Consider the following 23,448-nt stretch of genomic DNA (forward strand, 5'->3'; position numbering starts at 1 on the left):
AATCAAATGCTTTGGGGGTGGGTGTAACAATCTGTATTTTAACAAGCTCTTCAGATGATTCCAATGAATCTAAAGCTCGAGAACCACCAGGGTAAAGTGTGATAAATGAGTCTTGGTAACTTCTTTCTGTATCAATGTCAACATCTTTATGTGACAAGTAAAAAATTCACCTACATGGTACCTTGGCTGCACATTGGCTCATTGATTTGAAACTTCTCACTGTATTTAGAATTATCTATAAGAAAAATCCCTAAAGAGACATAGCTCTAATGATGCCAGAATTTTCTTGTCTTAGACTTTAATCAATAAGCATGTAAGCATAAGCATGTCATCTGTGAAATGGAAATAATAACACTTCTTTAGTGAGTTGATTGTGAAAATATAAATGACATATATAAGGCACCTGGAATATGAAAAATAGAAAATCTAGAGAGCGTTGTTGTTTTTAATATTGGCACTATCAAAAATTATAATTATAATTACTATTACTATTAGACATAATTACTTACAAGCTAGCCTTGTAAATATGCAGATGATAGACTGGTGTGATTTGTATCTTCAAGCAGGGTAGTTCCCTGCCTCAAAATATCAACCCTACCCAATGTCATTGCATCAACTCAGCTTTATTTTGGCAAACGCTTTCTACTCAATAAATACTTTTTGAATAACTGAGTGGATAAATAAATCTATTCAAACACAATTACCAGTGGTGGGGGTGAAGGAGATATGTCACAGTTCTATATTCACCCACAGATCAGTGTTTAGTTAAGAAATGATCAAAGATGGCTAGAAATGGGTAAATGATGCACTCTTTTTAAGAGTGGGGCGAGGTAGTGAACGCAGGAATACTTACGGGGGGAAGAGCCTAGAAGAAGGACAGTGTCCCTAAATGCTCAGGGGAATGTTGTCAAATGCATATTGTATATATTTCATGCTTTCACTTGAGCTTGAAGTTGAAAATGGGACGGAACACCAAAAAATATGGTCTAAAAAACATTTTGTAATATTTCTTTTTTTTTTTTTAATTTTATTTGTTTATTTGACAGAGAGATCAGGATTAGGCAGAGAGAGAGAGGAGGAAGCAGGCTCCCTGCTGAGCAGAGAGCCTGACGTGGGGCTCGATCCCTGGACCCTGAGATCATGACCTGAGCTGTAGGCAGAGGCTTTAACCCACTGAACCACCCAGGTGCCCCTGTAATATTTCTTATTATTTGGTCTGACTGATATTTTTACTGAATGGACTGTTTGCTGGATTGAATAAGCTGGCTATCTTTTCATAAATTTGATATTTGTCAAATCACCAATTCCAGATACACCTAAATTCTCTTAACTAAACTCTCTTATGGAATATTTATTCTGTTTCTTTGCTTTTTTAATTTCTGGGAAGGAAAATAGGAAATATTCCTTGATAACTTAGTTTCATATGCATTGTTCTTTCATGGGTAACTGGTCAGTTTACTGATCACAGACTATTTGCTGCACATAACACATTAGGTTATTACATTTGGTTTTATTAATTTCTCTAGTAGTTATGGTATATAAATATCATGATTTTTAAATACCTTATTCAATATTTTAAAAATCTTATTTATTTATTTTTGCATTCTGGATTTATTTATGCAAAAGGTTTTCTGAATTATTCTAAGATTTTTTTTTTTTTTTACTGATTTCTGTTGCAGATGACAAAGTCTGAAGAAAATGCAGATATTTTGGCATTCACTTTATTTGAAAATCTGATTTGTACTTCCTACAGTTTCACTATAGAAGCTTTTTTTTTTTTTTTTTAACATTGAGGAAATGAATTCTTATATCAAAGAAGAGGTTTCTAGAATGGAGATAGATGGGTCCTGGGAAACCAAGATTTTTGTAGGATTTTTGTTATTTTAAACAATGTACACATGTGCCCGGGAGAAAGAGTGTCATGTGGGGCCAGAGCCACAGTTGTGTGCATGAAAGTCTCTGGTGGAGGGGCCAACTGTGGCTAAAATTTCTCCATTTCTGCTTGCCAAAGGTGTTCCCTACAGGAGACTCCAACTGCTCAGGGGGTGCCTTTTGCTAACCTCTGTTTGTTGAGTTCTCAGTTCCATATATTCATATTAACTGGACTATTCTATGCTCTACAATAATCAGTTAAATGTTGGGTACCTTTCCAAAAATGGGGGATTCTGAGAAGCAAGAAAGGACAAGGCTGAACATGTGATTCTTTGCACATGGAGGAGGATCTGCAGTGATGGACGTAAACATGTTCTCTCACAACATGCTCGGTGATGCTAAGAGTTACTTTATGAGATTTTTACACTCCATTAAAAGACTAACATTGTTCAAAAAGCATCCTTAAAATCCTGTTCTGGAATTATGTACAAAGCCCGTTATGAACTGCACCCAAATCTCTCATGATAGTTTATAGTTATACTACATCACCAGGATTTTGCATCCACAGTTATGGTTAGGGATAGTTTTTGGAAATAAAAAAAAAAAAAAATCTATCCATGAAGTACAATGATACAGTATTCATGAAGAATACTGGAAATCTAGTACCACAATGCTGAGGAAACTATAAAAGAGATTCCCAAAATTATTTCTAGGCAGCAAAGGCCCTGACTCTAAAGGTGACTATTTTGACAAAAATCAAGGAAGGGAAGGATTCTAATATGTACTTAGTTCTTCTGAGAAGCCATCTCCCTGGGTGGTTAAGCGTATGAATCTGGGATCCTGGTGGGCTTGGACTGAATGATGGTTCATAATTTACTGGCTCTTTGCCCTCAGAATTTCTCAACTTCTGGATACCTTAGGATCTTCTTCTAAAAAATGGGGAAAATAATGACAATTCACTCCTAGATTCATGAAGACAATATGAATTATTTTTTAAAAACATCAAACCAGTAGCTGGCACACAGTAACCCAGTAATAAATGTTAGATATTGCTAGTATTATGATATGCTTACATAGATTTACATATCTTTGCATATGTTCTTAATCTTTCTGTGAGGTAGGTATGTTTTCCCCCTTTCACAGTTGAGTACGCATCCTGCTTACTTGTAGAGGGATGAGTAGCTGGCACGAAGTTCAGAGAAACTGTAAACTGCTGGGCCAGGAATAAAACTCAGCTACTAATGATCAGATTTCTCCTACTTCCTGGGTCAACTATTTAAAATATCTGAGACATATCTTAGTTCCTTTTAATAGTCCTGGTCTACTGGAACCAGCTTGACCCCTGGTGGATAGAGACTAGATGAATCAGATCTAGAAATGTGATTCTGATAAAATTTGCCAAGACTCTATCTTTGATTTTGTTACCATCATTAGTGCTGTTTACTACATAATTCTTCCTCTCTGCTTCTGATTGCATAGTAGGATTCTATTTCCCTGCCCACTTTGAAGCCACACATAGCCATGTGACTCACTTTGGCTCATGCAGTAGAAATGGAAGTGAGCTGGCCCACTTCCAGGAGAAGGTTTTAGGAGTCATTGTGATTCATCATGCCCTGTTACCCCTGCTTGAATGATTGCAGAAGTACCTTGTCAAATGGGAGTTTCTATCGCTGGACCAGTAATGGACCTGCAGCATGACTGAGAAATAGTCCTTGTTGTTTTAGGTCACTGAGATAGTAAGGTGGTTTTTTTTTTGTTGTTGTTGTTGTTTTTGTTTTTGTTTTTGTTTTTTAACTGTGGTATAGCCTAGTTTGTGCTGACTGATGCAGCTATCATCGGAATCTAGAACACTGAATAGCCAGTTAGGGATTTTAACGCTCACTATAAAAAGTGGGAGATGCTAAATTCTGGCTGCCTAGGGCTGAATACACACCTTCTGTGCTCTCCGTTTGTCTGCTCGTTGATTTTGGTGGTAGATCCGACTGAAGTTAGAGACAATCACCGGAACAGGTAGAGCAATGACCAAGACCCCGCTCAGCGAACAGATGGAACCAAAAATCTTCCCTGCTATGGTTTTTGGTACCATGTCACCATACCTGGGTTAGAGAAAACAAAAAACAAAAAAAACATATGGTTTTTAGTCACAGAAAGCTATTTCTGCCTGCTACAAATAGCTTTTTACCTTAAATTATTTTTTTGGACCAATCTGTCTCTACTTCAGGATGACTATATACATGAGTTAAGGCTTTAATACACCAGAAGTTATGAATATCTGAATATCTGAATATCTGAATATCAATTATCTTTCAATCTTGGAGGAATTGATTCTAACATTTAGATATCATTTTGATTGGAAAATATTTTAAGCCACATGGTGTAATGATAGCTCTTCAATGTGTCCTTTATACAATATGGCAAATTTCTTTATATTTATTTATGGTCAGTAATTCCATGCTGAATTTTATAATCTAGATAACCCCCTTTTCCACTTAATTTTTCCAGCATTAGATTGGTTATGAAATTTAAGTAGAAAAAGTGGTATAGCACATTCCTTTGGTCAGATATAATCAGTTAAAAAACAAGCTTTCCAAGGTCTTATTAACTTTCACTTGTTAAATTCAATGGTCATTTCTCCATGATGATCTTATTCAATCTCTCAGTTGTATTTAATTAGTTTTCTCTCTCCTTGGAACACTCTCTGTTGGCTGTTCCAGTATTGGAAAATTCCCTTTGTGGTCCTCCTACCTCATGGCTGCTTCTCCATCTTCTTTTCTGGCTTTTGTCCCCCTTATCTGATTTCTAAATCATGCAGTAACTTAGGTCTCAGCTCTTACTGTCTCCGTATAAACCCTTTCCTATGTGATTTCGTCCAATCCCATAGCCGGCAGTTACCTCTGTGCTGCTGGTATCCTACTTTATATTGACAGCCCTGACTCCTATTTTGAAAATCAGACTCCTATCTTCAATGGTCTGGTCTGCTTTTTCCTATCCCTGGATTTTTTAAGAACCTATTAAGAGCCAATTAAGACAAATGAGCCAAAAAAAGAACTCTTATTTCTGCCACCCTCAAATCTGTTCCTCCCACAGTCTATCGCCTCCAATTACATGGAACTGCAAACCGTCCAGTTGCTCACACCAAAATTGAAAGAGTCGCCCCAATCTTCACTCCCTGCATCTCTTTTCCAAGCTAGTCTTATTATCACTGACCCAACCAAATTAGATCCCATTCAGGTCTCTTTCCTTAACCTCCATTTTACCACAACAATCCAAGCTATCTCTATCCCTTGCCAGAGCCTTGGGTACGTATAGCTTCTTACCTGAAGTCTGTCTTCCGTATTTACCACTTTACAATTCATGCCAACATAGCAGCCAGACTTATGGTTATAGAATGGAGATTGGACTGTTGCTACTTTGGTTGAACCTTCTAATAGACTTGGAACTAAAATCCAAACTCCTCATGTTCATCTCTGAGGACCCATACTGTGGAATTACTGCCTATATTTCCAACCAAGTCCACTAGCCACCTGGCTTTCTGTCCACATGTGCGGACCCCAGATCATCATTATTCAGATTGAGACTTATATGTGTCTGTTCCATAAGTTATTTTCTGGCTACCTTATCCACAGTGGTCTTATTCTCTCCTCTTGTCATTCTCAATAACATTTCCCCATTGACTGCCCTTCACAGTACTGTTAACACAGGATATTTTATAATTTATCAACGTATTTATTTTTTGACTACCTACCCACCCTGCTGACATTAGAATATAACATCAGCAAAGCAGGATTTGCTTTACTGGGTGTCTCACCAAAACAAAGCAGGATTTTAATAAATATTAGTTGAAGAATCCATTTTTCCCTACCTTACTAATACAGACTTCTAAGGATTTATCCCTAGGGAAGGGGAAAGAAGATCTTTTGATCATAAGACTAGAAATTACCCAGCTCTGCCTATAGATCCCCAACTAGTCCATGTTCACTTTGAGGCTCTGGGGAGCTCAGCACTCTGAGAGGGGCTCTGGTATTGGAATCCAGACCCAAGGTGGTTTAGAAGGACTTGGGATTGCATTTTTTCTTGTAGGGTAGCCTAGGAAATGATCACTCTAATTAACATCGTTTTGTGGGAAAACATTGGTGTGTCAATATGCAAAGGAAAGTTGTAGAGGGATTGGCCCAGGGAAAGCTGGTGAGAGTGACAGCAGGCTCTACTGACTGGAACATTTGGTGACCCCAGTCCAGGCTGTGGTCCTTGTTTTGAAGGCTCAGTTACTCACTCTTGTCAGTGTTTGCGGGTGATCAGCAGTTGAGCTAATTTCCCTGTAACTAAAATTCCCACAAGGTTTTGGCATCAGAATGACAATATTAATTTATAGTACAACAAACAAACACAAAAAATAAAAAGAAAGAATGAACGAACCCAGGAATTGGAATGTTGTGTCCATATGAAACAGGATCTCTCTCTCTCTTTTTTTTTAAGGTTTTATTTATTTATTTGAAAGAGCACATGAGAGAGCACATGAGCAGAGGAAGGGGCAGAGGGAGAAGCAGGCAATGCGGGGCTCAATCCCAGGACTCGGGGATCACAACCCAAGCCCAGGACTCTGGGATTACGACTGGAGCTGAAGGCAGCCCACTTAACCAACTGAGCCACTCAGGCGCCCCAACAGGGTCTCTTTCTGTAGTCCATCAGGGAAGGTAAATCATAATCTGAGGTTTATGTTAGCAAGGAAACAGTCACACATAAAAGAATTTATAAGGTGAGCAAAAAAGTTTTGAGGACTTTCTTACTATAGGGACCTATCGATGGAATTGGAAGATCAACTTTTTATACAATGCTGTGTGCGTGTGAACCAACTTCTGTTTGCCACAGTTCACATTGAGTGCCCAGTCATATTTTATTGACGTCTTTTTTTTCTCTTTGCACTGATTATACAGTAGGTCCTGGAAAAGTCTAACACATACACACTTACACACACACACAAGCTGTTTTTCAAAAAAGGGATTTGATTTTAAGGTCTACCAATCAGGATCTAGAAAGTGTTTCTCAAAAGAAAAATAAATAAAACTCAACTATATTTGTTGTGAGCAGAATAGACAAACATTGAGTCCATGCAATTCAAATAAACTTTGTAGGATATAAAATACATTAAATAAAATAAATAAGATAGAGAAATGAATCCAAAGTAAAGTTTGTCCTATCTCTCTTCAAGAGATTTTTAAAAAATTAGTATTTATCGGCTACTTTTTGTATTCTAGGCTCAACTGTATCATAGAGTACACAAGGCCAGCACTCTTATAATTATTGGAGAAAATTAAGGACTAGACTGTGTTGAATGGACCCAACGTTCAGTAAGACTTTAAGAAGACAGAGGCTGGTAAGTTCAGGGGGGCGGGTGTGCAGGGATGGAAGACAGTCATAAGTCCAGAAAGTCCTCACCGAAAAGAAGAAGGGAAAAGAAAAACTCTTGAGGGATTCCGTCAAAGCGATGCGAAGCCAATTGATAAAGCAGGGTTTCTTGGGAAAGCAATTTTTGACAAGGTGCCCAGGATTCAACTAGAGAAATAATCACTGCAAATCCTTTTTTGAATGTAGAGATTATAATATAAATAAATAAAGCAGAAAGTGAACTTGTTACTCAGAGGGGGAAAATTGGGTAAAGTGAGATTTCTTGTTCATTTTGTAACAAAGGGGTAGAAAGGAAGGCTATGAGCCAGCTTGCCCAAAGGCAGAAAATTCACAGTCTGGAAGGACCCATGACGGAAGAGAGGTAACAGGAGTGCTTCAAGGTCCTGCAGCTATGCTAATCTGCGTCAAAGCAGTATTTATTATTTACCTCCACCATATTTGCTTTACAATCCAAATTTCCTTCACAATCAGGAAAGCAGGGTGAGTGCTTGAGGGGTCTGGTCACGCCTGCGGTGATCATGGGAACATGGCACGAAGTGAGGGCTAACACAGTGCTCATCGGTGGGACCTTCTCCTCCCATCGTCCTACTCCTGGGTAGAAGGACAGATCTTTCTGGTGATACGGAAAATGAGGATGGGCCCCAGGGCCCCGCTGTTGTGAGGCTGGGGCAGAGAGTGACGTGCGGAGGGCACAGGGATCGGGGCAGGCTGGGGGCGGGGGGGTGCTGCGGTGGGGGTTCCGGTGGGCGGGGGCAGGGGGCTGCGGGGCGGCTGCCCCTAAGGGCTCCGTGGGACTCCGTCAGGCGGATCCCCAAGGAGCACCTGCTGCTTCCTTCCACACTCCCCTCCGTGCTGTATCTACTGCTCTTCCCGTTCTTCTTCCTGCTCCCCCTCCTTTCCTGGACCGGACTGCTGTTGCCCTTGGCAATATGAAGCCTGTATCACTAGTTCAACTCTGTCGGAGAATCACGACAGATACCCAGTGTGGTTCGTGTCTGTTCTAACCGTGGTCCCTTTTGTCTCTCTTCTCACTTAGGAATCACCTTGAGAATGGAAACAGGTAATTTTTATCTGCAAACTTATTATTGGGCCCAGAATCTACTGGGGATAGGGAATAGCTCTCGGGCAAAAACAGCTGCTTTCCTTTGTTTAACAAAGGCTCTTTTAACTAGTATTCAAATTCCGACTAAGAAGCAAAATAGCGTGATACACCTCAGGAACCATATCTCAAACACGATAGAGGAAAGGCTTAGAATAGAAAGCTTCGTAATGAGAGGTGACAGCTCGGCTAAATAATCGTGTAGTTTAAGTATTGCCTACAATACTGCCATCTTTTAATGGTGATTTCTATCCGAGGTGTCTTATTTACTGGTTGGCATTTTATTCTTTTTATTCCATATGGAAACATGCCTCATTTTTCCTGAGCCCCTATCTTTAAATTAATGCTAAGCCCAGTGATATTATATATTCTAGTTTTTCTTTTTTCTTCAGAATTTTATCTTATGTCCCCAGTCTTCAAACATCCATTACCCAAGAAGACTGACACCGAAACATTATGTAGACGTGGTTTTGTTTTACACAGAGACTTTTTTTTTCTATTTTTAAAGAAAATTTGTTGAAAGATTTTATGGGGCCTCTAGGGTCTACTAAGATAAATACTGAATTCCTAAAAGAGAGAAGAAAACAGGAGAAAGGATGGCATAGTATATAAGAATCACTCTCCAAAATTCTACATACTAGAAATAAGCAGACTTGAATTTTTAATTGCAAGGACATTTCCCTATCTTTTTACTTTGCTCCGCTTCTCACTTTTCCCACTTTCCTCCTCCACTCATCACATACAGCCAGTCCAGTTTCTTTCTGTTTTTTGTTTTTACTCTGGACATCTGCCAAACCTTATGTTTATTGTCTCTTTCCCTCCTCATACCAGTTAAAAAGGTACAGCATGGAGGTATCACTCACATAAAAAATACTAATTCTAAATTTGCACATACTTCCCAAAATAATTAAAATGATGGTTTTTTTCTGCATGTTAAAGACCCTATTGAACAGAAGACCAATTCCCCAGAAGAAATTCCATTATTGGTTCTTGAAGATTTTGATTTCGGACCAAAAGTTTCTGCAAAGTACTTAAACTATGGCATGCATTTAATGACAGAAAAGTGGCTAAATCTGGTTAATTCAGAGAAACAAGTAGAATGTGTATATCTTCCTTCTGTCTGTCCATTCATCCATCCATCCATCTTCCCATTTTATCAAGTAATATGAAAATAGTTGAGAAAGTGTCTGTAACTTTAAAAGATAATACATTGTAAACCAAATTTTATTAATATCCACTCAATTTTTCCAGAAATCATATGTCTAAAATATAGTTGTCTTTAGATCTCTAATGGAGAAATATTTCCTGGAATTTTCTTACGCAGTGCTCAAACACAATACTGTTAGCTTCCTCGTCCTATTCATATAGTTTCTATTTTTTCTTCTATTTTTATTTGAAGAGCATAAATGTAGGCTCATTTTATAAAGGAGAGATCTTATATAAGCAAAGCTCCTCAGTTAAGGAATGACTTTTCATCTGTGAAACTATTTCCCATGGATACTAAGAAAGAAAACAAAAGCCATGGATTTTATCAACACTCACAAGGGTAGAAAAGATCTTCATATAACAGGAAGGAAATGTTGATTTAAATAGAAACCTCAATGCTTACTGGAACTCAATCTCTTGCTCTCCCTTTCTCTTGTTCACAATGAAAACGTCTTGAATTGCTCGGCAGAAGGAATCAAGCGAATGGATCGTGTGCACCTGCACAGAACTCCAGGAGCATCCTGTATATTGTCTAGGGCAGGTGCTGGCTCTATAAAGCTACCACATTAGGGAAAAACAAAAACAAAAGCAAAACCCCACAACTTCATATGGGATATGAATTTGTATTTGGAAATGGAAGTGTTTGAAAAAACAGGTCACTGGCTATGATATGTCTGAATGTGTCTCCCCCAAATTCATACCTTGAAATCCTAACGCTTCATAGGATGATATGAGGAGGTGGAGGCTTTGGGAGGCGATTAGGTCGTGAGAGCAAAACCCTCACAAATGGGATCGGGGCTCTTCTGAAAGGAGACCCTACAGAGCGCCTTAGCCCCTTCCACCACATGAGTTCACAGCAAGAAGGGCAGTCTATGAACTGGGAAACGAAACTTCGCGGAACCTGTTGGTGACATGATACCTTGAACTTCTCAGCCTCTGGAACTGTGAGAAATAACAGTTTTGTTTTTTATAAACTACCAAGTCTGTGGTATTTTGTTATAGAAGCCTGAATGGACTAAGACAGTATCCTTAAAAAAGTTAAATGAAAGTGATGTGTATAATAATAACCTGGTGAAATCTATTAATTGATTGTGTGTGTGTGTGTGTGTGTGTGTGTGTATTTTAATTACTGATTTTGTGCTTCAATTTTCTCCTGGTATAATACTGGTTATAATACAATAACTACTGGTCAGAGAGGTTTGCAGAATCATTTCTTCTGATCTGAAAGCTCCATCACTTCTCAACTAATAATTCTACTCCTTACGGTCTCAGTAGCTATTTATTCATGGATTTTCTGCTATCAGTTCAGCATTCTAGAAGGATCATAGTTTGATAGCTAATTTTTATAATAGCTGCAATGTTTACAGAAAGCAACTGTTGTTTTTAAATGTTGCTATATAACACCTGGTATGCAACTTGTTTGCCAGAGGGACCCTAGTATTACTTCAACAATAGGAAGATTCCTCTTTGACATTTTAAAATCAGTGTTTGCCTAAAAAGCTGCTTTGATTTTATCTCCACCTCTCTTGCCTGTAGGCTCAATCCTACAATAGCCTAGCTGCATTGAAAGCTTGAGAATTTTTTTGGATTATCTCACATGTATAGTTATTTGAAGTAGTCTGTGTTCGCTTCTGTTTCTTTAAGTCTCAGCCAAATTTCTAGCTACTATTCTTTTAAAAGTGTATGTTTTCTTTTTCCTTTTCCTACTGTCTCAACATTAATAATTTTAGCACCTACTAAAAGAAAGGGGCAGCTAGAAGATGTCCCACCTTAATTAGAGGACCTTAACCTGGAATCAATGAATTCTTAGGGAATTAATGGATAAAAGTCAAGTGGGTCAGAGAACTCCATGATAGTGTGCCTTCATGGGCATTTTCCTAAAAGTTTTCAGAGCTTTTATTAAGTTATTAAAATTTTTTGGTTCAACGAATCTTAAACACTTTGGTTTGAATATGTAAGGGCATGTCAATCAATGTCATATATTGTTGATATAAATGCTTGAGCACATATTGCCCAAAGGAAATGCTGTGAAGATAACACCATTATTTTACAACTGCAGAAATGCCAAATACCCACTAGGGGGCATAAAAACCTAAATGAAAGTTTGGAAACCAACCAGGATCTTTTTTGGTTTTCGTAAGCTGAGAGAAAAGAATTTCCAGTAAGTCGCCTGTACCAATTCCTTATCTTTGCCTACCCACATCCAATATTTAGGATATATTTTGGGCATCTTATTTCTCTGGAAATAGTTGAACAGGACAAAACCTCACCAATTTCATAGATTATCTATTTTCAGGGTGTTGCCAAAAAAGATGCAAAATAATTCTGACAGCATTTTCTATTTCTTTCAGCAAGATAGGTACGTTTCTGTAATGCAAGATATCACTAAAGCATAATTTTAAACAAGAAGCCCTTTAAACAAGACCCTTAGTGTGAAAGTTAGGGAAAATGAAAGGACTGGGTTTGCATATAGAGAAGGGGAAAATTGAGGAACGGCCAAAATGCTTTTAGCATTTCTACTCACATGCTCTAACCTCTCAACATTGCATTTCAGTCGGGCTTCCTAACTGTGTGCCTCTAGCTTGTGCCTTTTTCTAAAACAAATTCGTTCCTGACTCCTGTTTTTTTTCTCTTGTTTTTTGCCTATTATATGATCAAATGAGGCTTTAAGGGTTATAAATGCAGCATACAATTATGACCTAATATCCTAATAAAGTGTTTTTAACCTAAATGAATATCATCAATAGAAGTCTTTATAGTCTCCTTTAAAGAGTGTTTTCTTATTTTCAAAGTATGCTAATCAGAGCCTCCATTTGTAATATTTACTTTATTTATTTTTAACAAGGTTATAAAAATACGTGTACAATTGGTTATTGTGAGGCACAACCTTCTAAAAACACTAGGAGCTGACTTTCCCAGCTGTAGGACCTCCGGAACTGTTTTCTCCTGCTTTGGGTTTTTAGTCTTTTTTGCCTGGAGCTCTCCTTTCACCCTCACATTGCTTAGAGTCGGATCATGTCATTCTCTGGCATAAAAGCCTTCCTTGTTGCTTTATCACCTGCAGGAAAAAGCTCCAGCTCGTTAATATGACAGACACAGCTCTTCATGGCTTGGCCATCCCATCCTCCTCGGCTCACCCACACATACCCTATGCTCCATTTGGGAACAAATCCCGTCTAATTACTGGCAAGCATTCTGTCCTTCCATGCCTTTGTATATTGTTCTTTCTAGAACATCCCCCTTTGCATAAATCCTTTGGGTGATCTCCCAATTTACATTGATAAAGCTCAAGTATCAGTTCTTATTTGAAGAACTTTCTCACTGCTTTATCTCTGTCCAATCAGAGTGATGTTTTCCCTCCCCACCACTTCCAAGGCTGCTTGCAACTAACGAAGTACAATTAGTTTTTTAAAGGCCTCTTTTCTCTCTAAACTAGGAGGTCCAGGAGGTCAAGGATCATGTCATCATTATAAGCCCAAGTTTAGCACAGACCTTGCCCAGAGCTGAACAAACACTTGAAAGCCAATAAATGTTTACTGCGTAAATAAATCCTCCTGGGAGAGGTCTGACGGTAACCAATAAATATGGGAGGGACTGAGGGAGATACACATCCACTGCTCTTTCTCCTCTCACCAGATTTCCTTTTTTTCTCCAAGCCTGGCACCATCTCCTTCCCTCAATATGTCTAAATTCCTCTTTGGATACTTAGATGATATGCCCAGAATAACCTAGCTCCACACTGTCAATTAATCTCAGTTTTTATACCCACAGAAATCATTGTTAACCTACAGGATTTTTAAATGAACAGAGAAGCCGAGAGAACTGACGATTTTCCAATTCCTACTTGTTTTCCATTATCACATGCTTAACCAACGTGTACCCTACTAGAATTTCAAAATACAAATCCTCCCAAATTTGACAGATTTTGCAATCCTCAAATGCCCAGCAACGTGAATGAATGAATAGGACTTCGGGTTCTCTGAATCTCACATATCTGGGAAATAGCTGGGCCTTTCCCTATCTCTCTAATCTTCCCGAAGATGCTGCTATTCTTAGATAGGGAGCGCCACCAATTCTCTGAAAATTCCATTGTTTGGGATCCATTTTTCTTGGTCCTTTCCGGTTATGCCCTGGGAGTATATTGGAGGAGGTCTGCCTGTCTTCCCTCTGACAAACACTAATCCATCAAGCTTATCAGGGTCCTTGTGAATGCCTGGTCATTTTGGCTTTGGGCGGATGGCACCAACCTCCAAAGGATGCCTGTCTTGGTTTGGTATCCCAGGGGGTTCATCTTCAATGCTATCAGAGCGGCTCTCAGGCTCTCACGATGGGGCCTTTCTTCAGTTACCTGCGGCTGCCAGCTTCCTCTTTTCCTGTCCTTTGAAGGGTAACTCTTGGAGGAAGAAGCTCACTGCCCGGCTGCTGCCTGCAGGCACTCACCCAAGGAGCCAAATCCCAGCGCCATTTCCCCAGCTCTGTTCCTAAGTTCGTTTTCTTATAACCAGCCACTTATCTCACTTGCTGATACCATCGAAATTATTCACTGCCTACAATCCATTCAAAGACTACTAAATGCCTTTGCCATGGGAAGAAGTCCCCAGAGTCATGCCTGCAGCGCCAGGCGAGGGAAGAAATCAGTTAGGCAGCATCAAAGCATGAAGTGGAGATGTTTATCCTGAAAGTTTTCATTTCTTTCCACCTGAGTTTACACAGTCTCAAACCTATTAGCCATTATAGGCCTCATGACACCTTTAAGATGTCTTTAAGTATTTACCTATTTTATTTTGGACTGTACTTTTTAAATTACTTATAGATTATCTAGTAATGACCTAACACATCTCTTATTTCTAATTCTGCCCAGGAAGACCTGATAATGTTGCCACCCGTTGTCTACTTGAGCTTTACGGAAAAGATTGCACAGAATTCTCACTGTACTAGAGGTAAGACTTCACCCTCTATTAGGCCAGGGAATTAGGCTCTGTTTTAACAGTAGCAGTGTCTGACTGAGACCCAAATGCAGGCTGTGTCCCTTCTGTAGATCTGGGAGCTGGCAAGTCCAAGGTCTAAGCACTACAGAGCTAGCGGCTGCTGAGAACCCATTTCCTAGTTCATAGAGGGCCGTCTTTTCACTGTGTTCTCACATGGTGACAGGGGGAAGGGAGCTCCCTGGGTACTAACCCCACTCATGAGGGCTCCACCTCATGACCTGATCATCCCCAAAGGCTCCATCTCCTAATACCAACATACTGAGTGTTAGGATTTAACATATGAATTGGGGGGACACAAATATTCAGTTAATAGCACTATCTAATGGCAGTCCCATGACTGGCCTGGTGCCCCTCACTCAACTGACCACCTTGGGCAGAACTTAGGCTCCTGTTGTCTTGTGGTGGAGTTGTAGGTCCGGTCTGTAGCTCACCAACAAAGGCAGTTTCTCACGAGTCATACAGCCAGGTGGTAGACCTGCCTTGTTCCTTCTTCATGTATGCATGGCTCTGCCTAGTCACTGACTAGGGACTTCTTTCCTGCTAAAAATTCCAGAATTCTTTAGGCATAAATAATTTAATATGATTATGCTTCATGTAAGGAGTCACAGCTGTTTAAATATAAAAGGAAAGCAGTGCAGAGGAGCTGTGATTTGACCTCCCAAAGACAGTCAGGTCTTTCTACTAAATTTCTACTAATTTCTACAAAATTCAAGTCTTCAATTTAACCTAGAAAGTTTCTATATCCTTAAACAAACTTTGTTTTTGATGAGAATCCAATGGCCTATATTTACATTAGAGATGCTTTTGGAGAACAGTTCTATTCCATTCAACGTGAGTGAAAGTTACTTCCTAAGTTATATGAAGATATTACATGGAATTTTATGTTTAGATTCTTTTGCCTCTTCTTAGGCAATTAGAGCATTGATTTGCCATTCTTTCAACTATTAACTAGTTAACTATTAACTAAAGTAGGGTATATCCCAAATAAGCATAAATGAAGAAGGTCTTAAATAAATTCATATCTCTACCTCTATAATTCTAACTGGTCAGATTCCTATACGAAAATGCTCCTGTGGTTTCATTCTGACTGTATCTAGTTAAAAAATAGTAATAATAATATGAAATAAATAAAAACGAAACAAAAAATATACCCAATTAAACATAAATGAACTAAGAAGAACCTTCTATAAAGAAGTTATTTGCGGGGGGCACCTGGGTGGCTCGGTCATTGGGGGTCTTCCTTGAGCTTGGGTCATGATTCTGGGGTCCTGGGATCGAACCCCGCGTCGGCCTCCCTGCTTGGCAGGAATCCTGCTTCTTCCTCTCCCACTCCCTCTGCTTGTGTTCCCTCTATTTGCTGTGTCTCTCTCTGTTAAATAAATTTTAAAAATCTAGAAAAAAAAGTAATTTTCAGGGTGCCTGACTGGCATGCAACTCTTGATCTTGGGGTTGTTAAGTTTGAGCCCCACGTTGGGTGTGAGATTACTTAAAATAAAATTTTAAAAGAATTATTTTCCTGATGTTTCATTTTAAGGAAAAAGAGGAAACAGAGTAGGTGAAAATAAGTTGAAATTAGAAATTAAATTTACAAATTTCCAGAATATAGCCCACATTCCAAGCACATAAAATGCATAATTTTTTACATCTCTTTGTATGTTCCTATCTACACTTACTTATTCTGGAAATGAGATTAGATTACAGGCACAATGCCTTACTTTTAAGGTAATTAAGGTAATAGTATTGCCTGTACTCAGAGTCTAAACAGGAAAACAGAAACCATTCTAATTATTTACAGCAGCACGGACTTCATGAAGAGAATGAAGGGGGCTGGGTGTGGCACCGCAGTCCCCGAGAGGCCAGCCCATCCTGGGGCTAGAGCTGAGGGAGGAGATGGCAGTCCAAGTTACAACCGTCGTGAGGCTGGAGAGGCAGAGGAGGACACAGCTTTCTGAGCCCAAAGGCAGAGTCCCTGGTGGTGGCTGGAACCAGGCCTCTAGGGAAGGACCTAGAGCCACTGAAAAGGGTCATCTGCTGTCTTAGGAGATGCAAAGAAGGACAAATACTCTGGGGCCTTCCCACCAACCATATCCTCCCATCTCCTGCCAATGCTCCCTTTGTCCAAACTGGCAGAAAAATCAGGTGACAGGCCAGCCTGGGAAATGCAGCCCACTGGAGTCTGGAGACTAGTAAAAGGCATAACCAAACTGGACACCAGGGCTTCCCCCCCAACCCACAAACCTGGGCTCTGCCTACCTCACCAGAGCTCCCCGCTAAGGTCATTCTGGTCTAAGATGTTATGACCCAATTGCAGAGCTATTATTTTGTGGACAGAATCTAGCCCTTCCCCTAAAAGCAGAAAATTACATTTGATCCGAATGAGAATCCCGGTAGTGAGACTGAGAGGACCTCTCTGGGTAGGGGCTCTGGGTGTCACGTCATCCTGTATCTTGAAACAGCGCAAGCCTAGGAACCTGTGTAGGACTGAGGGATGGCTGGATCTTCTAGAGCAGGCTCTAGGCTTTTCAGTTTCTGTCAAAGAGGTGCATTTCAATCCTTTGTACATTTAAAATGAGCTAAACAACCGAAGTATCTATTTTGACAGAGTGAGGAGAAAAATGCCAAACGTGAAGCTACATTATAAAGATGTCCCATTAGATTTGATGATTGTAAAATGTTCTACTTGTATGAAATGGGCACAGTGTGTAATAAAAGCTGGTCCCTGGGGCTTCCGAGCCTCGTGGTGACTAAGTGCTGGCAAGAGGCTCTTAATTAGAATAAATCATTTCGGAGTTGTATCCTTCAACAGATCATTGAGAATACCATTAGTAATAAATTAAAGCATATTTTAAGGGCAGGTGAATATATGTAAAACCAAGTTGCCTTTTTAAATGAACATAGCTCCACAATTAGTCCCGTTGCTCACGACCCTCTCGTTGCAGGAGCTTTTCTTTTTTGTTGTTGTTTTTTTATTACAGTAATGAAAGTCTATAGCTAAACATGCCAGACCCTGGCTGTTAGTTATAAATTTAAATGAAGAAAAAATATTCTTATGTTTAAAGGAGACTATAAGATGGTGGGTGAGGGTTTGGCAATAAAAGGAAAACATAGAATGTGTGCTTTAAATTAAACACAAGAAAGAACACAGTGGTTCCATTATAGATGTCATGAACATGGATAGCTAGAATACTCTTCTAAAATTTGTTTGACAACTTGATGTTTCTACCACTAATGAGAGCTGATGATAATGGCTTATTTACAGTTGTAGGGTAAAGCCTTCACAACACAGCGCCTTAGCCTCCGAGAATAGTCACTACGGGATCAATGGTGGTTGATTTTCATTATGAGAAAACAAGGCTTAAACTTGAAATAGGAGAAGAAACATCCTTGAAACATCCCTCAAAACATGTGCTGGTTTGATAAGTACAAATAAAATTGTCCGCTGGAATAAAAGTACTTAAAGTAGTGAACTTCCACATATTAAAAAAAAAAAAAAAAGAAAGAAAGAAAAAGAAAAAGTAAACGATAAAAGCTGAATGCAAATATTCTTCTTAAATATATTTTCCTTCCTTCTTTTCTCCCTCTCTTCTTTCTTTCCTCAAAATTTTATCTAGCTCTAATAATGAGTGAGGTACTTTCCTACTATAGATCTAACACTTGGTTCTTTTTTTCCTCCAAGAAGATCTCACAGTTAAGCAAGGTAGTAAGAGTAATAAGTAATTGAACTCTCATGATCTCAGGTTTCTATATATTTATGTTTTTTTTCCTCCTCTCTCCAAGATGCCTAAGGATATTGCTTGCATAGTGCTCTATCTTATCTAACTTCTACTAGAAATAATTGTTAATTATCTTGTTTACATTACTCTGCTATTCATAGTAAGGAGGATCACACCAATGGCTTATTCTTGTCAACCCTAAGTGAATCTCCTTTCCTCAGGCCCAATTCTTTCTGAACTACTTTTTTAAAAAGATGTAAACAATGTCACTGGGTTGCCTTTGTTGTTCCTAATAAGCTCATTTAGAGCACTTTTTTTTTTTTTTTTGGTAAAGGGCAGAATGGTAATATTTTAGGCTTTGCAGGACATATGGCTTCTGTTACAACTACCCAATTTTGTTGTGGTACAAAAACAACCATAGATACTCCAAAATGAGCGAGGATGACTATCATCCAATAAAAATGTCTACATTCATAAATAAATAAAAACTATTTATGGACGCTGAAATTTGAATTTCACATAATATTATGTGTCAAGAAACATTCTTCTGATATTTTTTCTAACCATTTGGATATGTAAATGCTCTTCTAAGATCTCGAACAGTATACAAACAGGAGGTGGGCTCTATTTGCTTTATGGGTCCTAGTTTACCCATCTCTGACTTAGAGCGGCCATTCTTGGTACAACCAACTCACTTTGGAAAGGTTAATGTTTGCTTTCCTGTGGAAGAGTTGGAAACCATCCAACAAAATGTTACCTCAATACTGTTAACTGTATTTCATCAAACATTCTGTAATTCTTGACTGTAGGAAATGTACATCCTAGGGAAAAGAGGATAGGGGAGCCTCTGTATCTCAGCTCACCCACTTCTTCCTCTACTGCCCTCTCCGCCATTATGGGTTGCCCGATGTCAGTAGGCATATGACAGGTGAATGGGGGAATGAGCTGATTGCCCTGGTGTTGTCTAGTACTCACGTAATTTGGGAATGGGGTAGGGGCAGGGAGGGAAGGGTTTGTTATGTGCCAAACACTGTGCTGTGTGTGGAAAGGCAGAGCTTAAAGGCAGCAGTGCTCGTTCTTAGTGACTTCTAGCAGGGAGAGAGGCAGCATAGAACAGAACAAAGACGTGTAATAACTCCTGTGCTAGAAATAGATCCTGGGACTTCTTGGGAGTTGAATGTACTTGGGAAATAGTTCCACAAGGAGGCAAGATTTGAACTGATCCAGAAGATTAAAAAGGAGTTAGCCCAACAATAAAGAGAAAGGATGTGTTGTCAAGAGGCTTTCAGGCAACTTCTTGCTGCAGAGATAGTATTATGAGTAGGTGGGGTTAAGATCCTGTCTACGAGGGTATTGAAATAACTTCCTGATAAATGGCTCTCATGCTCTTTGAATGACTCAAATTCCACAATTAGAGACTAATTCTGCCTAAGAATCCTTGTCTTTGCTAAAATACAGCTATTCTTGAGAGTGGAAACACATTACGCCTATGAACTGTTGAGTATCTCTTTGGGATTGAATTTATACATCAAATTATTTTCTTGAAGTCAGGTTTTAATGGGGAAAGGCTGGCGAAGTCACATTCAAAGCAGGGAAAAAGGGCCCAGGAATGAAGCCTGCAGCACTGAAATGCAAACTTGGACTGTTTAAAGTTTTACTCAGGGCTGGGTTGTGCCTAGAAAAAGCTTTCTTCATGAACTGACTTTTAAAAGGGCGTTTGTTTGTCTAGCAAGAGTGAACGGAGCCAGCCGTTATGCCTTAGAGACCCTGTATTGATCTTCGCAGACAAACCACTAAATAGGACTTGACTGCTACACAATGGAGGATTAATTCTCCTTTCCACATAAGCCTACAGTGGGCATGTCAATGTGCATTTATGAAACCTCCTCTGTGTGGAGAAGGGAGCCGAGAATCTAATAAACAAATTAATGTAGGGAAGTCAAAAGGGGAATGTGGCCAACAGGTTTTGTTTTTCTTACATTAAACTCTATTAAATGAAGTCAGAAGAAACACAGGTTTTTTTTTTTTTTTTTTTTTTTTTTAGAAACACAGGTTTTTATATACTTCCTAACTTTATTCATGGTTTTTTGCCTTACCGCTTACACATAGTATGCTGCTCATTATTTCACATTTTAGAATGAATAAAATGTAATTTTTTTTTTTTTTTCCTTCGTGAGGCGTTCTTGCTGAAACATCCCAAAAGATTCTAGATTTGAAATGAGTGAGTCATTTCAAAGTATGAGCTCTTGCTATCCTAGAAACATGTTCGTTTTGAGTGGAATTTTGCTTAGGCTTACTAAAGTAAGAGGTAGGAAAGTTCTCTTAGTTGAGAATTTGTCTTGAATGATCTCAAATAAATTTCACATTTAAGAAAAGCAGTTTTTTTTTTTTTAAACTAGACTGATTAGGCATGGATACAAGTTTAAGTCCCTAATTACTAATTAATGACAAAAGTCAAGTGAATCTACAAGTGGTTTTTAGGGAAGATAGCAAGTGGAGAACTTAGAGAGTTACATGTTGCATTTAATACAAAGTCAGAGAATATTTTGGTTCTGTGAAGAGCTGTCACTGTATACCTACTGAAATATTATTGAAAGAGGATGTGATATGTGTTAATTTTAAGCCCTATGATCTTTCTCATGATTTGTGATGTGCCGTTTTAATATCTCAGCTTTCCTACTCAAAAACAAAAGTAATCTTGCACTAATTATAATTCTCGGATACTAACATAAGAAGTAAACGACTCTAAGGGTAATTTAAATGGGTTTGTTTTAGTCGTTTTTGCACCTGTGTATATAGAACATCCTTCACGTGGCAATGTCTTCTGTAAGCAGGAATATCTCACTGGCATAGAGTCATGAATTCAGATAAGAAAGCAGCCAGCAGTTAAGGGTTATTAACTGAAAGCAAAAACATAAGTAAAGAAATATTCTCTCTGTTTTCATAAAGTGAGTTTGTTTAGGGAAACTGAAGGGCTGTCAGGCTCAGAATTACATATCAAATGTTTGATTTTCTTGTATCAATTGCATATTTATTAGCATTTGAGATTAAATAATAATTGATGTGCTCAAGAGAGCACTGTAAAAGATGTACTATCCCCCATATATGAGCAAAAACCTCTTTTTGTTCTCTAGCTCTCCTAAAATAAGCTGTTGCCCAGGGTAAAATGCTGGCCATCAAGCCACTACTATTACTGCTATGTATGGAATTTGCTTTTGATATTCCAGAAACACTAAACCAAACCAAAACAAGAATAGCATGTCACCACAATCCAGACCTTCTGAAGTCCCATACCCTCACCTTTAAAACTGGGCAGTTCACGTAATTAATAACATGACAGCAAAACCCCCCAATGATAGCGACGTCTGCAAGTCCCAGTTGGCACATCAGTGTGTTTCGGGAAAAAACTGATGCAACTAAATTTCAGATTAGCAAGAGATGACAGGATGATAGGTTCATTTGAATGAGGGCTTTACATGGAGGCACTTGTCACTATTCATGTCCATCTCTGATGGCACATTTGCTCAGATTTGTGACCTCAAACCAAAAACCGTTACTACTACTGATTATCAAACACTAATGAGCACTAATGTATTATGCCTCTTGTTACTGTTCGCCAGTTGTAGGCATTTCAATCTGAAGCAACATGATTGTGAGTGATTTCATTTTAATTTTGACAAGACATGAAGTCAGAACACCAGCCGTCAAGTTCAGCTCTGTCTCCTCCCAGCCTTGTGACGTTGAGTAAATCATCTAACCTGAAACTGTTTGCTTATCTATAAAGTGCAGGGATGAGCATAGTCACTCTTTTAAAAAAAAAAAAAATAAGATTTTATTTATTTATTTGACGGAGAAAGATCACAAGTAGGCAGAGAAGCGGGTGGTGGTGGTGGGGAAGCACGCCCCCTGCTGAGCAGAGAGCCCAATGCGGGACTCGATCCCAGGACCCTGAGATCATGACCTGAGCTGAAGGCAGAGACTTAACCCATTGAGCCATCCAGCCACCCAAGCATATTCACTCTTTCTGCTTCCTGGTTTGTGTGGAGGTTATAACTTCAGGTGGACTCCTTGCTGTTGAGATGAATTGGGTGCCTGGAGTCCCCAGAGACTCCTGAGGAACTTTCCTGACGAAGGGCTGAGTGTCCATGACACTGGTCAGGTCAAGTCTACCTTGGCTAAAATAGTAAATCCATTTATTAGACACGATGGTGAGAAACTTATATGGAAAAATCATCTATAACACATTCATAACCCCACCATGTGGTAGGCACTGTTACTCCATCTATTTTGCAAATAAGAGAAAGGAGGCTTGATGGGATGAGGTTCCTACAAGGACAATCGTGAGAGAGGCAAGAGGGGCTAAGTGGGCCTGACTTCACATTCCTCAAAGAGCTCATATGCCGTCGAAAGATTTACAAATGAAACCGTGCAGACTGTTGCCATGCAGGCTTATTAGCAGCAGAGCCAAAATCTGAGCCCAAGTGTTCTGGGTCTTGCCAATGAAATAAAAGTCTTTCCAGAAGCAAACTGGGATCAATCCTGAATCTGTTCAGGAAATTTAGGCTCAGCGATCACTTTGGGACCTACAGCTGGTTTTTTTGAACTTCCAGTCTAAGATTACTATTTCTTTTCGTTTCCTTCTGTTTTAAAATAAAATTAAATTTATTTTCTTAGATGGAAATGCTTTCCTCTTTTCATTATGGACTTCTGTTTGCTCTCCTTATCTAATGCTCTTTTATTCATTGATATTTTTCCTAGACTCTGAAGCTGGGTTTAAAAAAGTACATTTCAGAATCCGAAGTCAAAAGAAAATTATAAAATTGAAAGTTTTAAAAATTATAGTGGTTCCACTGATACAAGTACAAATTAGACCTACCAGCCCAAAAAGATACAGCTTTCTTACCTCAGTGCTTTTAGGGCCCAGGTTGACAAAGAGGAGAGCAAGAGGCATCAGCTGAACCTGTTCACATCAACTTTTAATCTTTTCAATTGGGAGGAAGCACCAGAGACATAACTATCATTCAGAGAATAAATACTATAAATATTCAGTCTTCTTAATTTTCCCTGACATTCTGTAGAGTTTTTGTTACACAATAAGTTCTTTTACTGTCCACTTGTATATTTTGATTTGTTCACTTATTGAGTTGCCTGATCATAACCAGGT

General features: G+C 39.0%; 1 protein-coding gene across 1 annotated transcript in view; it reads right to left on the minus strand.

Moving 5' to 3' along the window:
* LOC111152009 (potassium voltage-gated channel subfamily D member 2) overlaps window positions 1-23,448 on the minus strand; it is a 498,811-nt gene that overhangs the window by 14,065 nt on the left and 461,298 nt on the right. The window contains exon 2 of the mRNA XM_022510274.1: window positions 3,806-3,968. Within this exon, the coding sequence (XP_022365982.1) occupies window positions 3,806-3,968 (163 nt within the window). The remainder of the gene's footprint in view (window positions 1-3,805; window positions 3,969-23,448) is intronic.

Source organism: Enhydra lutris, unplaced genomic scaffold, assembly GCF_002288905.1.
Source record: "Enhydra lutris kenyoni isolate GAN:26980312 unplaced genomic scaffold, ASM228890v2 scaffoldscaffold27, whole genome shotgun sequence".
Lineage (NCBI taxonomy): Eukaryota > Metazoa > Chordata > Mammalia > Carnivora > Mustelidae > Enhydra > Enhydra lutris.